The 17,569-nt window shown below is 37.3% G+C and overlaps 1 protein-coding gene across 1 annotated transcript; it reads left to right on the forward strand.

The window, feature by feature from the left end:
- Positions 1 to 215: 215 nt before the first annotated feature.
- Positions 216 to 4,404, forward strand: LOC149210297 (cysteine-rich receptor-like protein kinase 2). Its single transcript, XM_089398919.1, has 5 exons — positions 216 to 1,005; positions 1,969 to 2,108; positions 3,141 to 3,679; positions 3,792 to 3,936; positions 4,042 to 4,404. The coding sequence occupies exons 1-5, from the start codon at positions 216 to 218 to the stop codon at positions 4,402 to 4,404; spliced, it is 1,977 nt and encodes a 658-aa protein (XP_089255045.1).
- Positions 4,405 to 17,569: the final 13,165 nt, after the last annotated feature.

Genomic DNA, 17,569 nt, shown 5'->3' on the forward strand with positions numbered 1-17,569 from the left:
AGAGTTATACAGTTTTTAAGATTTAGATGTCAAAAATTTTGAGAAATTTAGATTAAAATTATCCAGTTTTAAGATTTAGATGTCAAACAATTTTGATAATACTAAATTTATTTCATTGCAGAAACAAAAAAGCCAGATTCCAGCAACTTTTGCCTTCTGGCACCTTGGTAGACAACGCCCATTTTCAGGCCCTGCCCTGCCCTGCCCTAGGAGCGATGGCAAGGGAGATAAAAGCTTTCATCAACACCATGTCACTTATCGTTAATGTTTGTATATTTATGCGTCTCTCATCTGCTGATCCTCACACTAATATTGTTTGGGATTATTGTGGGAAAAGCAAATATACAAACTGTAGCGCCTTCCAGAGTCATCTGAACCAGGTTATGGACTTACTGGTGACTAACGTCTATCCCAGTGGATACAATGTATCATCTATTGTGGTGGAGGACAACAGAATTTGTTCAGTTTATGGGCTTGTCCAGTGCCGGGGAGATTTAAACCCTTCCGATTGCCAACAGTGCGCATCTACAGCGAAATCAAGGCTGCTTCAGGGATGCGATAATGATGAACCTGGATTTATTCAACTGGACGGCTGCTTCTTACGTTACGACAATTTTCAGTTTTATTCCGAAGAGATTGAGACTGAACCAGTGAATGTTCTTTGCGGTCCTAGGAACAGCGGTCGGCCACAACTATCCCCATTAGATGTAAGGCGCATGCTGTTCGATATTACCGTGAAAGCTACACAGAATCCGGCACTTTTTGCTGCAGATTCAGTCTCTGAACCTTCTAGTTTAACGGAGACTGTGTACAGCATGGCACAGTGTTGGAAAGATCTGTCTTCAGCAAACTGCGGATTGTGCCTAACTTATGCCCTGGTAAATATATTGTCATGCCCAAATGGAACTCTGGGAGCACGATCCGGCTTAAGCAGTTGCTTTTTGCGTTATGATGTTGATGATTTTCTAGACATTTCCGTTCACTCGCAGCGTCCTGCAGGATCCGGTATCGTCTTCTCACAGTTTACGACGAATTTGAGTTTAATGTGATTGTAAGCTGAAATTAATTTGATTATAAATTCAGGAATATTTTAAAATTTTGATGTTGGAATATTGAAAATTTTAGGAACTGAATTTAATTATTGAAAATTTTAGAAACTGAAATTAATTTGATTATTGAAAATTTGAGAAACTTAAAATTAATTTGGTTATAGATTTAGGAATATTTTAAAATTCTGATTTTGGAATATTTTGAAAATTTTATATTTAATTTTTTTAATATTATGAAAATATTTCAGTTGTTAAATTAGTAGTAGGGATAGTTATAATTGGTGTTATGGGCTAATGTAGATTTACTCATTACTATTATTTGTTGTTCAAGGAAAACCATACTATTTAAAATTACTTGTTGGTAGTACTTAAAAAAGTAAGCTTTCACTCTTATAAGTAACTAGGTTTTGAGTGGTTAATCTATTACTTTAAATCAAAAAAAATGAACTCTTAACTAGACACAGTCAATTTTAAAGCATGAAAATTTTACATTTAATTATTTTTCATTGAATATTTTCAAAATATTCCAAAATCTACTCTATAACAAAAAAAAATTAATTAATTTTATTTTAGTGAATTAAACTATAGCGAATTTGCTAATATTTTTTCTGTAAATTTTATGCAGAAGGCAAAAGATCTAAGGTGTTGGGGATAGCCTTGGGCTTAGTAGCCGCTACCGTTGGATTAATTGCATCCATAGGGATATGGAAGTGGAATTTTTTCTCTCATTTGAAATGTTGGGAACAGAATTCTGGAACCAGAGGTCTTTAAGTTGCTACTGCATTTACTGTTAAAGATTTAAGATGTGTCTCATTAACTTTTTCTTTGCAGTTCTTTGAAACAATTTATTATGATGACCGAGTATTATGTGAAATATGTATTCAAAATTCAAATAGATGTCATGTGATTGTTTTCTCAGGTGAGAGAGGAGAATTTACCTCATCGCCAATGATAGCTAATCCAGAACTTATTATGAATTATGATGCTGTGAGAGAGGCCACGTCAGATTTTAGAACAGAGAATAAGCTTGGCGAAGGAGGCTTTGGATCCGTTTTTAAAGTGAGTCATTTCTAAACTTAAGTGAAATTAAATATATTGAGGTTAGAGCTTTTAGGTAAGTGGCATAGTTATGTCGATTGCATAATGGAGAGGTTAATTGACGGTGAGGGGAGAGGGTTATTTGTTTGACTTTTTCCTGAACATCAGATTTTAAGATATTTCTGAATTTGCAATCAACATAAGTTTGGGATGATTTGAATGTAGGGTTATTGTTTGATTTTTTTATTTTCTTCAACGTCATATTTTAAGATATTTTTGAATTTGTAATTGACATAAGTTTAGGATGATTTGAAGGGAGGTTTTTTGTGACTTTTGTGAAAAGAAATATTTAGAAAATTGTCTTCAAAGTTTATCACATAATTGAAATAATTGTTTATTTGTTTTTAATTATCAAACGTGATTTAATCAACATAAGTTTAGATTTATTTGAATAGAGGGTTATTTGTTTGAATTTTGTTTTCAACATCATCAGATTTTAAGATATTTCTGAATTTGGGATCGACATAAGTTTAGGATGATTTAGATGGAGGCTTTTGTGACTTCTGTGAAAAAAAATATTTAGAAAATTGTCTTCAAAGTTTATTACATAATTAAAATAATTATTTATTTATTTCTATTTATTAAATCTAGTTGTTTATCAAGACAATTATTAAATGTGGTTCTCCATCAAGAATATTAAAATGATGAACCACATTTTCTAAAAGAGTCTACCATGATTAGTCCATTACATAATTGATGAACCACAATTTCTAAAAAAAAGTCGGCCATGATTAGCCTATTACATAATTGAAATAATTATCTACACGCTTTTGATCATTAAATGTGGTTCTTCATCAAAACCATTAAAATAATGAACTATCTTTTCCAAAAACTTTGACAATTATTTCTCTTATATGATAAATCGGAAAGACAGCTTTCTAAATAAAAATGTTCAAGATTATCAACTAAAAATACAAATAATATGCCAGCTTTCTAAATAAAAATGTTCAAGATTATCAACTAAAAATACAAATAATATTTGCTGATTTGCAGGGGATTCTACCTGATGGCAGAGAGGTTGCAGTGAAAAGGCTGCGCATAGGTTCAAAGCAAGGAGACGTTGAATTTCTGAATGAAGCAAATCTCATCAATCGTATTCAGCACAGAAATCTAGTGAAATTGCTTGGTTGCTCCGTTGAACGCTCAGAGAGGCTGTTAATTTACGAATACCTCCAGAACAGTAGTCTTGACCAGATTTTATTTGGTCTCTACTCGCTCTTGATCTACTTAACGAATGCTGGTTTGATTCATTTTGTGCATATTGATCTTTTTAATGACTCTGGTGCATTAATGGCAGATACAACAAAACGACATTCGCTTCACTGGAAAAGGAGGTATGAAATCATAGTTGGAACTGCGCGTGGGCTGGCCTATCTTCACGAGGAATCTGACATTCGGATCATCCACAGAGATATTAAAGCAAGCAATATTTTACTCGACAATAAATACAGAGCCAAAATAGCAGATTTTGGGTTAGCCAAATTCTTTGCGGAAGATCAGAGCCACGTCAGCACTAGAGTTGCAGGAACTTTGTAAGAATTTACTCAACTTTACATAATAATGAATCACAATACATGAATCACCTCCAGCTCGTAGATATGCATAATTTTAGTAGGCTCAAGAAATCAAGATTTCATTGTGCAGAGGTTACATGGCTCCTGAGTACGCCTTACGTGGACAGCTGACAGAGAAAGCAGATGTATTCAGCTTTGGAGTGCTTGTACTTGAGATTATCAGCGGAAGAAAGAATCAGAGTTTGGCTCAAGACATGGAGTTTCTCATTGAAGGGGTAATTGAACGTGGACCCCATTTTTCCAGTAAAATGTTTTAAAAATGTCCATATCCTTATGCCGAACATTTTCTAACACTGGTTTTGTTGATATTGGCCAAGCAGGTATGGAAACTGTATAAAGCAGAGAGAGCGTTAGAAGTTATGGATCCCACATTGGAGGGCAGTTATTCGTGGGAGGAAGGGATTAGAGTGATTAAAATTGGTCTTCTGTGCACGCAAGCAGCTGCAGCGTTGCGGCCTTCAATGTCCCGCGTGGTGTCGATGCTGACAAGTAAGGAAGAACAGCTTCCTTCCCCAACGAGGCCTGCTTTCATAGATCTGGACTGCGCGGATCCCGACCAGGTTCGACGTCCTCCTGCTCCTGAGACAACATTAAGAGGTAACCGGTCGTCAGAAGCTACGACACCTTCCGATATCTTTTCGGCGGCCGCTGATCCTTCATCAGGCATTCTGGAGCCCAGGTGAAAACGTATTTCATCGGGTATTTTGAAGGCCAAGTAAGATTTTCATAAAATCTTGTAAAAATGTTGAGAAATCTGGATTATAATTTTCAAGCTTCACGATTATCGTGAGTAACAGGTTTTTTTTAATTATGTTAAATCTATTTTTACCTTTCAAAAACAATTTAAAACACTTATGTTTATATTTTTTGAAATAAAAAAATAAAGATTTCAATCTAGACAAAATTATGACCTCAATAAACAATCCAAAATTAATATATTTTATATTAATTTTGGGCATAGTTATTGTAAATATAGATTTTCACAATATTATTGGTTTAAACTCATATTATCTATTAATTAGTTGTTTGACTTAAATTGGGCCATTCCCACCTCTAAAATAAAAATAACAATGAACTTTGGTTACTATTGATTATAGGATGTTTGAATTTATATTATTTATTGATATTATAATTTTCTATTTTCCAAATTTAAAATCAAAACAAAGGTTACATAGTAACTAGTCCCTGTCACTTAATTTAAATGTAGCTAAATTAAAATACAAAAATTTAAAATGTTATAAAAATTGATTTTAAATTGTAATTAAATGCATTATTAAATTTTGTAAATTAACATTATTTATATTGCAACATAGAAATAATTATTAATAGTTTACATTTGGCTTTTCATAGTTTGTGAATATGGTCTTAAGAAAATCTTATTATTAGACCTGGGTATAGAGGCCCTATCATAAATTTCTATTAAACCTTAGTTTGTGAATATGAGAAATTTTATATTTATTTGTATTATGGTTAAGTTCGCACAAAAAACCTAAGTGAACTCTACCCCTTCAAAATATAATGTAAAAATATAAATATATCTCTCACCTACCATTAATAAATCTTTTTAAATTACATATGTGATTTTAAATAATCATTTTAAATTATATATGTAATTTTAAATAATATATTTTTTATTAGATTATGTTAATCATTAGCCATTTTTGTAAATAGGAATATAAAATGATTATACTCATTAGCAATAATTTTATCACCTTCCCAAAACAAATTGTATCATAAATGCCCATCCTACACCTTGATGTGATATATGTACTTCTCGTTAGTTAATAGAGGTAATTGACACATTAATAGAGGCAAAGGGCAATAACATGTTCAATTTGATAGTCAAGCAACTTGAATATAAATAAATTAAATTATTTAAAAAAAATCATATATTTCAATGTGTAATGTTATATTATAGATTTTTTTGCAAATTTTTTTTGGCCAAACCCAAACTAATATGGGTTTGACCAAAAACCCATTGCAATATCTATTGCCTTGCGGCACGGATAATAAGGATGACTATTGGTTATAAGATTACACTTTTTCTAGTTGTCACGCAATTATGGTATTTGACAAATTTGAAAAAAGAAAAAATAATTATTCAAAAAAGCATCATTAATTTCTATTTAAATTTTTTAAAAACTTTAAATTTGTTTTTTTTCTAAACTATTTAGATAAATATAAATCAACCTTCGTCTAGTAACTAGATAGATAATTAGTATTCTTAAATCTATCTAAACTTAATTAGTAGACTTCACTAATTAAGTTGATAGGCTTTTTATGGTGAGGCTCCTACTCACGACACTGTAGCAGATTCGTGGCCTTCAAAGATATAACATTTCGATGGTGTGATTGACCGTGGGCCTTCAATCTCTGATTTGCTTTGCCCAAGGTTCTTTGACTCTTAATAACCGTGCGCCAGCCACATGGCGGAGTATGACATCATGACTGTGGAAAGGATGTTACATCATAAAGCCAGTGAGTGGTGCCTTTCGGGGCTAAGCCCTTTAGCTTGGGACAGGGGGTCGATTCTTTAGAATATTGCGCTACAAATTGTTCCAATGTGTAATGCATGAGACCACATCACACGTGCCTGGGCCTTTATAATATCGCAGAATCACAATCAGCGATTTCACAATGTAGCATTTGGTTGCAATCCCAAAACTTGCGATCTTCGATGAGTGACGTGGCCTGATCTACGTGGAGAGGAAATGAGTGAAGCCCCTCCATATGAAATTTTATCATATAAAACCTGTGTTAACCCTTCCTACCCAACTTTACATGAAAACCTTTATTAACCTATGTCTGCCCAACTTCATGATTTAGATAGATAGAACAAATATTTAAATCATCACCAACCTTCCGATGCATTGAAAACCCTTGATTCCTTTGAACTCTTTGTGACTGTGGTGCTAGCCCCCAAAGCGGAGCCCGCTCTATCGACGATTTCCAATGAGAGGTGTAACCTTGGTGCACGACATGTCAATTCGTTGATTGTCGATCGTCGACCATCTTCTACATTTGGGCTTTGGTCCTGTGGCTCTTCACGTGACCGCAGTCTAGCCCCTGTATCAAATCCCTTCAATCGGAGGTTTCACTTCGATGCATAATACGCCTCAACCTGTGATCATTGATCCCCTATACATGATGCCATCACTACTACGTATCTTCCACGTGTCACCTTTTGAATAATGCCACGTGTTGCCCTTGATTCCTTTGAACTTTTTGTGACCGTGGTGCTAGCCCCAAATTGGAGCCCTCTATCGACAATTTCCAATTGGAGGTGTAACCTTGGTGCACGACATGTTAATTCGTCGATTTTCGATTGTCGATCATCTTCTGCATTTGGGCCTTGGTCTTGTGGCTCTTCACGTGACCACTGTAGAAATTCTGAAAATTCTCTACAAATCTACCTTTGAGATCTCTGTAGAAAATATGACTATAGATTAACCCGATAATGCAATATACCAAAGAAAAATACTATAATCTACTTCCACTATCAATTTGCGAAAGCTTAAAGATTGAGCAAAATCGAGCTGAACACATATAACCAGAAGAAGAAGAATCAATGCACATGAGACACAGAAAATACTCAGGGGAAAGCCTCAGCTAAAAACCCCACTATCTGTATTATCATACAAGGTGGAAATAAATCAGAATTATACAAAGCCTTAGCTCTCACAGCTAGCCAGCGCTCAATACAATCCTCCTGAATGGTCACATACAATCAAAGCTTCTCACAAGCCTTCTCCTTTTCCCTCCAAGCTCCTATTTCCTTGCGCTGTTTTTCCTGGGTGATCCTCTTGTTACCAGGAGGAAAACCCTCAACCAAGTGGAACACTGATCTCTCACACTAATCTCGCACCCTATTAGAACTGCGCAATCCTCAAGGAACCTTACCTTGACTGCATCCATGAGTTTCCTTTATAGGAAAGCACATGCAACTGATAGTATATTGTCCTTGACATTTAGCTCAATTGGGTCTTCCTTAGAATAGACATGCATGAGTTTTTGATGAGGGAATCTTCAGTTATTTGGAGTACACTGGTTGAGTGCATGCATGCATCAACTGACTGATAACTCACAATTATTTCCTCATATAGCTTGGAACTAATTTAACTGGACTTAACTCAGTAAACTGAGCTAACTAATTACAACTCAAATATAACTCATTCTTATCTCCTTAAGGGATAATCTCCTTGATTTAATGGATAACCGTTGCATGACTTCAGAAAGACTTCTAACTTTAATTTATCCAACTAATTAATCCATAATGAATTAATTAATTATTTCCAAGCAGCTGGTGAGACTAAATTCGATTTTAATTCACAATTTTAATTCAAGGACAAATTAAAATTGGAATTTCTCGATTCTATTTTTATCATTTCTTGTGTCTATTTTCAACACTCCCTCTCAACAAGAAAGGAATTCAACTCGATCCCGATAGTGAACCTTTGGAATGTTATGCATGCAACACTTCTCTCTAGTGTTGTTGCTCCAGGAACTTCAGAAAAAAAAACATCCAACCTGAATCAGTATAATGCATCTGTCATCAAAGTCTCTGACTGATATTGCCTTTGTCAACCGAAAACTTTGCGCTTCGGCTGACTCTGGATTTCTGCACTGTTGTCAATCCTTCTTTGCGCTCTTCAGTATATGACTGCTCTAGCCTCTGTCACTTTGATATTTGACTGCATCAATCGTACTGATTCCTCCCACTACTATGTACTTTGGGTTTTTGTAGCAAGGTACGATCCATGAGATAAAACCTCTCAATGGACCCTGCCCAATTTCAACCTTCTTGGGACTATCACTTCACATCACCCCACCTCACACCTAGAGGTATGGCTGCATGTGATCCCTCTGCCCACTTCTCCAATTGTGACTCCTCCACAATTGTCTGAGACTTCTTCTGAGGCTACATGTTGAGAGGTAATTTACTCTCCCTCTCAACCACCAAGTCTCTAACATTTGCCTTTCTCCTCAAGGCTTTGCATGCATCTTGAACCTCAAGAGCATACAAGTTCTTAACTCATGAACTGATTTGTTTCACCTGTCTCGTGATGATGTGTCTTAGGAAAACCTTTCCCTTACCGAAGACAACATTGTAGCCTTTGTCCTCCAACATCACGACTGATACCAAGTTCTTCTTAAGTCCAGGCACATACTTCACATCTGTCAAGGTGATAGGAGCTCCATGCTCCCTCTTAAAAGCAATCGTGTCCACTCCTGAAACACTATACTTTCCATCGTCACCCATCTCTATGCGCATCTTGAGGTCTTTATCCTCCAAGGTACTAAATAAAATTTTATCACCGGTCATGTGGAATGAGGCTTCATTGTCAAGATACCAAACACAACCCATCATCGATGACACCATACATGCGATGAGAGTAAAGTCCTTTTGAACTGAGAGGCTAATGCCTCACCTTCCGATCCTTTTGAGGATCCCTTCTTGGACTTCTTCAATGGACAATTAGTCACATAATGACCCATCTCATGAAAATTAAAGCATCTCACTTTAGACTTGTCACCCTTCTTCCCTCCATGAGAAGAATTTGATTTGGAATGGGAATCCTTCCCCTTCCCTTTCCTTGCATCACTTGCTAAGGCCAGATTTTCTTCATCATCATCCTTGGATGAAGAACCATCTCGTGTGCTCCTCCTGATCTCCTATTGCATCATATCCGACCAGAGTCATTCCCAATCCGGTAGTTTCTCCCTTCCATTCATAAAGTCTTGGTAGTTATTCCAGCTCTTTGGAAGGCCAAGGAGAGTGAGGCTCACCATATCATCATCGGCAGTAGTTATTCCCACACTTCCAAGCTCATCTCTGTAAGTGGTGAGCTTGTTTAGATATGTGGAAATAGTATCGCCCTTGTCCATCTTGATTCTTCGAAGCTTATCCTTGAGCGCCAATTTCCTCTGGTCGCTACTATTCTCGTAGAGGTCCTTCAATGTCTTCCACATTCAATATGGAGTATCCTTCCCATGGAGACTCAAGACAATATGGTCTCGAACTCCCTCAAGGATGATCTGTCTCGCCTTCGCCACACACTTCTTCCACTCAACCAACTCTTGTGCATTAGTTGAAGCTGGCTTTTGGATTTCTTGATCAATGAAATCCTTCAAGCTATTGTCTTCTAATACAGCCTCCATGTAATCTTACCATGCTATGTAATTTGAGCTGCCTTCCAAGGCATACTCAAGTCTCAAGCCATAGAACGCCATTGGCCAACCTTGAAGTATGATAAGAATTTGATTTGCACCTGCAACCCCGAACTTCAAACTTCGAATTCGCTTCTCCGTATACTATTCATTGCTTCGATAAACTTGGCTCTGATACCATGTAGAAATTCTACAAATCCTCTACAAATCTATCTCTGAGATCTATGTAGAAAATATGAATGTAGATTAACCCGATACTGCAATATACCAAAGCAAAATACTATAATCTACTTCTACTATCAATTTGCAGATGCTTAAAGATTGAGCAAGATCGAGCTGAACACATATAACCAAAAGAAGAAGAATCATTGCACATGAAACACAGAAAATACCCAGGGGAAAGCCTTAGCTAAAAACCCCACCATTTGTATTATCATACAAGGCGGAAATACATCAGAATTATACAAAGCCTTAGCTCTCACAGCTAGCCAGCTCTCAGTACAATCCTCCTGGATGCTCACAGGTAATCAAAGCTTCTCACAAGCCTTCTCCTCTGCCCTCCAAGCACCTATTTCCTTGTGATGATTCTCCTTGGTGATCCTCCTGTTACCAAGTGGAAAACTTTCAACCAAGTGGAACACTATTCTCTCACACTGATCTCACACCCTATCAGAACTACGCAATCCTCAATGAACCTTACCTTGAATGCATGCATGAGTTTCCTTTATAGGAAAACACATGCAACTAATAATACATTGTCATTGACATTTAGCTCAATTGGGTCTTCCTTAGAATAGACATGCATGAGTTTCTGATGAGGGAATCTTCAGTTATCTGGAGTACACTGGTTGAGTGCATGCATGCACCAACTGACTGGTAACTCACAATTAGTTCCTCAAATAGTTTGGAACTAATTTAACTAGACTTAACTCAGTAAACTGAGCTAACTAATTACAACTCAAATATAACTCAATCTTATCTCCTTAATTAACGGATAATCTCCTTAATTTAAGGGATAACTGTTGCATGACTTCCGAAAGACTTCTAACTTGAATTTCTCCAACTAATTAATCCATAATGAATTAATTAATTATTTCCAAGCAGCTGGTGAGAATAAATTCGATTTTTAATTCAAGGACAAATTAAGATTGGAATTTTTGGATTCTATTTTTATCATTTCTTATTGCTCTTTCCAACAACCACAGTCTAGCCCTTCAATTAGAGGTTTCAATTCGATGCACAATACACCTCAACTTGTGATTGTTGATCTCCCATATGTGATGCCATCATTGCCATGTATCTACCATGTGTCACCTTTTGAATAATGCCACGTGTCACCCTTGATTCCTTTGAACTCTTTTTGGCCGTGGTGCTAGCCCCCAAATTGGAGACATCTCTATCGATGATTTCCAATCAAAGGTGTAACTTTGGTGCACGACATGTCAATTCGCTGATTGCTGATCGCTGATCACCTCCTATGTTTGGGCCTTAGTCCTGTGGCTCTTCACATAACCACAGTCTAGCCCCTGTATTAGAGCCTTCAATCAGAGGTTATCAATCATAGGTTTCACTTCGATGCACAATATGCCTGAACCTTTGATCGTTGATCTCCCATACATGATGCCATCACTGCCACATGTCACATTTTGAATAATGCCACATGCCACCATTTTTGGGCCTATTGTTTTCCTTTAAACTGTTGAATCCACCTGCATGTGTCAACCCTATTGGCACTTCGTGATGACGTCAACCTCCCTGTGTCACTTGTCACAACCAATTATTGGCTACAACGCGTCCCTTAATGCATCCAGTCGTTGTTTGTCACGTGTCTCTTATTAGATCTAATCTCTTTTCTGCCACGCGTCCCTTTGGGAGGAGAGATAAAATGCTTAAGCCTCTTTGGTTTTGTAGAAAATTCCTTTGTTAATTTGTTATCGTCCATCTCAACACTTTAACACTAGTGACCCATTTCAGTGGTTTCATTGCATATCGCAACTCGCAATATTGACACTTTTAAGATGCGGCCCATTCTCGGAAAGTTCCGGTTGAGAGCGGATGCGATGTTCTATTGAATTATTTTTCATACCTTTGGAGGGTCTGGATATCGAAATGAATAGAAACCTCCAAAGTCGGAAGTCGGAACTTGAAAAAATGGGGCATTTGGAGGTTGACAAGGATCGCTAGATATCTGAAACAGATAAGGCAGTGACACCTCGAACCTGTGGAACATTCCTATTGGTCTATTAGTCAGACGAACCTCTTTATAATAGAGTTATATCGTACTAATAACATCGCAGAAATTATTTTTGAAATTTCTGATACATGTAGCATTAGTCTTGTATAATAATAAAAAAATATCTAAATTCTGAATCTCTGAACTGTGATATGGACCTCCAACCACTAATATGAAACCTTGATTTTTTTATCATGCCAAACTTAAATGTGAAATTTCATCCGCCCCTTATCATAGCTTTTGGAATATGACCTCCGATAAGATCCTCTGTCTATGCACATATCTTGCTCACACTGTCTATTTTATTCATTAATTACCACTGGTTAGCCAACTATGTGCATTTATTGTTGTTTTATTCTCCTGTTATCACAAAATCATGCACTGAAAGGCTGCTGATCAGGTAGACTCTGTGCAACTATTTCAAACCAGACTTTTGACTAAGGCTTAACCTCCTTAGCCTGAGAGGGCTCTCTCAAAAGGTTATTGATTTTGACTATTGATGAGATGGCTAACTCTTGCAAAGTAAATTTAACAAATATGTTGGCTAGACAGGCATTACACAGACTTCCATTGGGCTTATGGAGTTAATCATCCTTCAGTAAACTATAACACTACTCATTCATAGAAGTCAGGGCATGCAATGTTTAAATACTCAAAACACATCTCATAGAAACCTCAGCTTATAAATACACACAGGAAATCAGAGCAGCAAAGTGAATTCTGAGTGATTGTGTATTCATACAACTGTAAAAACATAAAAGATAAAACAAAACCACATATCTTGAGCATTTGAAACACTGTATGAATCCTGAGAAGAAAAGCAGTCACTTGTATTACTGAAAATGAGTTTGTACACAAGCCAAAATAATACTCTATTTTCTCAAATATCCAACCCTCATTACATAGATGATTCAACTATATATAGAAACATAACTCTAACTACTTGGAGCTTCCTCCTCCAGCATGAGGGGAGCTCGATGACTGTCACTAATGACACCTATCTGCTTTGCAACAAACTATTTAATACAATAACCACTAACTGAAGTTCTAAAGAGTTCTAATTTAATTATAACTCTAACTCTATCTCCTTCGTAGAATGATTCCTCCTTGCAGCTTTGACACCTGTTTTCCTTTTCGTTTGGCTGAGATGGCATGAGATGAGCAGTTAATGCCCCATGTTGGCTTTGAATACTGAAGGCTTTAATCTGCTCCGTGTTGGCTGAGAATATCCCTTACTTTTCGGTTCTGGTCCCCCATCACTTCGAATATGCAGCAGCATGTACTTTAAGTCTCTTTAATAACCCAAAAACAATAGAACACCACCATGTTTCCTGATGAATTGGATGCTCCATCGATGGCCAAGTGTGCAAGCCAAAATTCCTCGTATGCAACTCATTCCATACCCTATGACCGATAATAAAGTGGTTTTATAACAAAAACTTCAAATTTGAGTTAAAGCATTCCACCTTTTAAAGGTACAGCTGTCTTGATCTGAATGGTTGTGATGGCTTCATCTGGTCCCTTTGATATCCTTTAGGTGTTTCTCCTTTTGAAAATTCCTGCACATATCACCAAACTGTCTTTTTGCGCTGAAAACACCACCTACAGCAGTTTCGTAGCGCGCTACGAAACTGCTGAACTTTTTAAACAGCTTGTCTTTTTCCTGAGGTATTTACCGCCTAGATATTTGATTGCAAAAACTTCTTTTGACCTTGGATATATATGGCAGGGATCTTCATGTCTTTAAAACAATACAACTAAGCAAAATTTAACAAAATTTGGAACAAAACCTCAATTTCATTCAGCAGCTAACTGTCCTAGCTGTGCACGACCTAATGCAAAAATGCTCTCCAAAAATACTGTTTGCAACCCACTCGGAAGAATAGAACCAATGCCACTGTTCATTGCCTGATGCACTGAATTTGCAATATTTGGGTTAAGCCCCAGTGCAGAGGGAACAAACATTGCTGCATTGAAATTTGCCAAACTTAATGCGGTATTGAACTCTGCTATTGGTTTGCGCTCCATTTCATAAGTGCTAATTATAGCAGGTGAGTCATGTCCATTCAGGACAGAAGCTAATTTCCATGCTAAATTATGTGCATCCTATATGCCTGTGTTCATTCCGAACCCTTCTGCTGGAGGAAAGCGATGAGCAGCATCACCAACAAGTATGACTCGATCATCACCACAGGAAAACTTTTCAGCAACTTCTGCATGCATTAACCATTGCTTTATGGATTTGATCTCTATGTCTACATGGTCATCACCTACCAAATTAAGAATTGATTTCCTACAGACCTCTGCAGTGAAGTCATGAAAATGCTGCTGAGGAGGATAGAAAGGGTTCTGCAGTACAAATTTCCCTTGGCACAGGTCATGAGTAACAACAACACCAATTATTTTGGGATTGAAAACAAAATATAGCATTCCAGGCATCTTTTTAGAGAGGAAATTCTCAAGATCTTTGCTCATGAAATGTACACTGATCAATTTCTGAATATCATGTTCACCTTTCATATTTATTCCCATCAACTTTCTCCCAGTACTCCCTGCACCATCAGCCCCAATTAAAACATTACACTGAAGATTCACTCTGACCTTTGTTTCATCCTTGACAGAGCAAATTGCGGCCCTGATTCCATCTGATGTAGGATTGATGGAAATACATTCGTGACCCAATCTAATTTTTCCAACCCATGAATTGTAACTTTGGAATCCATCATTTGAGAAATTGTTCCCAGTGCAAATATTAAAACCTAGCCTTCCCAACCTTTTTAGTAGCAAAGGAACAAGACGGTGCTGTGAAAAATGGGCAACACAGGTTGGGCTCCTCGTTTGTTTGAAATCATGAGGTTGCATATGATCGACGGTCCCTAGAATGGGGCCAGGCAGCATAGAGCAATATATGAATCTTCTCCACTGTTCCAAAAGGGGTTGAAGTTCTTCAATCTCCTCAGACAAACCATCTAGTTTACGAAACACCTCCATAGTACGATTGTTAATGAAATGAGCTTGTGGATGCTGTTTGAATTGTTGACCCCATAATACTGTACAAGGATCTTTTAATTGATCTATTTTTCTCTGGACACTTGTTTGTGTTGGATTTTGCAGCAGCATGACTCGATGATTGATCATTATAACAGTTCTTCCCTTTGGTAGGTTAAAATGGTCTTCATATGTATCTGATAAGGCAAACTTTCCACGGACTTTGAAAATGTCTATTTGACCAAATGAGGCACCACGCTCAGCAAGTTGTAGCAGAACCTGGCCTTCAGCTCGATATTCACTGCAATTACCAGCAAAAGCACCACGAACAGCTAAGCTGAAGCCATCTTCACTGCGAAGGAACGAGTACCTTTACACATCCAAAACCTTCAACCTACCACTGAATTACATCAACTCTTGTTCTCCGTGTGTCCTGGTGAATAAGATTCTTCCTTCATAATTAAAGACGGTGAGCTGCACCTGTCATTCTGCCGTAAGCTGTTTACACCCTCGTGGTCCGTAATGTTCAGAGCTGCGTCGCACAACCTTATGACACAAAGCGCAGTAATGATCCATCATTGAATCTAATGTCTTCTGCAACAGCAAGGATTCCCATCTTTCAAATGCCTCATCCGCAAGAAGTTTCTTCAGTAGGCTAGGTGGAATAGAAACTTCACACTTAGGATCTGGACAATTGAGCTTGTTGACGGTAACAACCTTCGCATGAACATGTGAATATGTTTCCATACACTTCCAGCAGAAGATATGTTGGCATCGTAATTTGACAAACTCAGTCCCTGGATATTCATTGAAGCATATAGGATATTCATTGATTTTTTTTATCATTGTATTGCATCAGCCGAGGAATATCAACATCTGGAGATGAAAACACAGAAATCGCTCGCCAATCTGTTTTGCTCTGTTCCTTGGACATGTATTTCCCCTTCAACTTCTTGTCATGGACATCTGTTTCACTATCAGTATCCGCATTACCTGTCTTCCCTTTTTTACATTTTTTAATTGGCATTGCTTTCCAGTTTTCACGGCAGTGGGTCCACAAAAGAAACGAAGGTGGATGGCCAACCGATCTGGATAAAATAATTTAATACACCATTGACATTTTTCTTTTGCAGGCATCAAATGTTTTCTGTGTTCTATCTCAACAATGGAATAAGTAGTCAAAACAAAATCGTATTGAGAAAGCTCGGCCATATCTTTACATCTATTTGCGCCATGATAAACCAAAACTTTAGTGCTTCCTTCAGCAGTGAACCGAGCAATCTCGTTCCTTCATTGAATAACAGTTACCATGGGACAAACAACAAGGGTGCCTTTAACCTGAGGTAGTACCACTCAATCACTAAAACTGTCACCTTCTCAGCAACAACTGCAACATGTGTCAGTACCACAACACCTAACGATCTAAAACACAGCAGATTCTGATAAGTATGACAGCTGGGTGAAAATGGCTATGGATTCGAAAAAATCCCCAATTTCGTAGCGCAGCCAGTGCAAAATATGAATTAGGCGCTACGAAATCACCTAAAAGATGTTGCGCTGCAAAACTGATAAAGGGATCTATGCGCTGCGGAAACACTTTGTCCTTAAGCTAGTCTGAGCAATTTTGGCAACAGAATTTTCAGTGATAACAGTGGCTCCACTTGGGATAGTGTGCCCTTGTGGTACACTAAGAACCTGCAGTTCCAGTGCCTTGTAAAATTTATTTGACAAACATCTTCTTTAAGTTCCTTGGGCCTTCACCTCGGGCTTAAGCTTGATGATTACTGTAGGAGATAGAAGTCTATATCTACCACTACTAAAAAAAAAATTGCTCAGTCAACCTTGAGCTTATTTGCACTTTCCTACCTACCTACCCTATCAGCTGCAATCTCCACTTGTAGCTCAAGGAACATGAAACTTCCAATGAAGCCAGTCATCGATCTGATCTAACACTTGAATCCTTTGGCTGTGCTTGAAACAAAAATAAACCAGATACTGAAGTAACCAAGGCAGCATGAGGTGTAACTGTTCTTCAAGATGAAAATATAATTGGAAACCTGAACAGTAAATCTTTTCCATGTAGTCAGCTATAGGGTCAAAAAACACACGGTTAGTTTGCTGATTCTCATAACATTCTATATCTTCAAACAACTTATCCTCAGCCACACCAAATTTATTTGATATGCTATCCAACTGCCTTTCTGAATGATGCTCACAAACAATGTAATTTTCCTCACTACTATGATCATTATTTGAAGTAAGCTGCTGCAAGGAATTACAAAATTGAACAAGCTTTTCCTCTGCCTGAGGGTCATAGAAAATTTCCTCCAATATTTCTTCTTGCTGGGTGCAATCAATTTCATCTTCATCATGATCTGAAGCCTGACAAATCTGCTGCATCTCTACATCAATATCTAAGGATAAAACATGGTTTTCACAAGTAAACTCCTGCTGCTCTT

The sequence above is a fragment of the Pinus tabuliformis genome, chromosome 1_2, assembly GCF_031772625.1.
Source record: "Pinus tabuliformis cultivar Carrire ecotype Pingquan chromosome 1_2, CPIR1, whole genome shotgun sequence".
NCBI lineage: Eukaryota > Viridiplantae > Streptophyta > Pinopsida > Pinales > Pinaceae > Pinus > Pinus tabuliformis.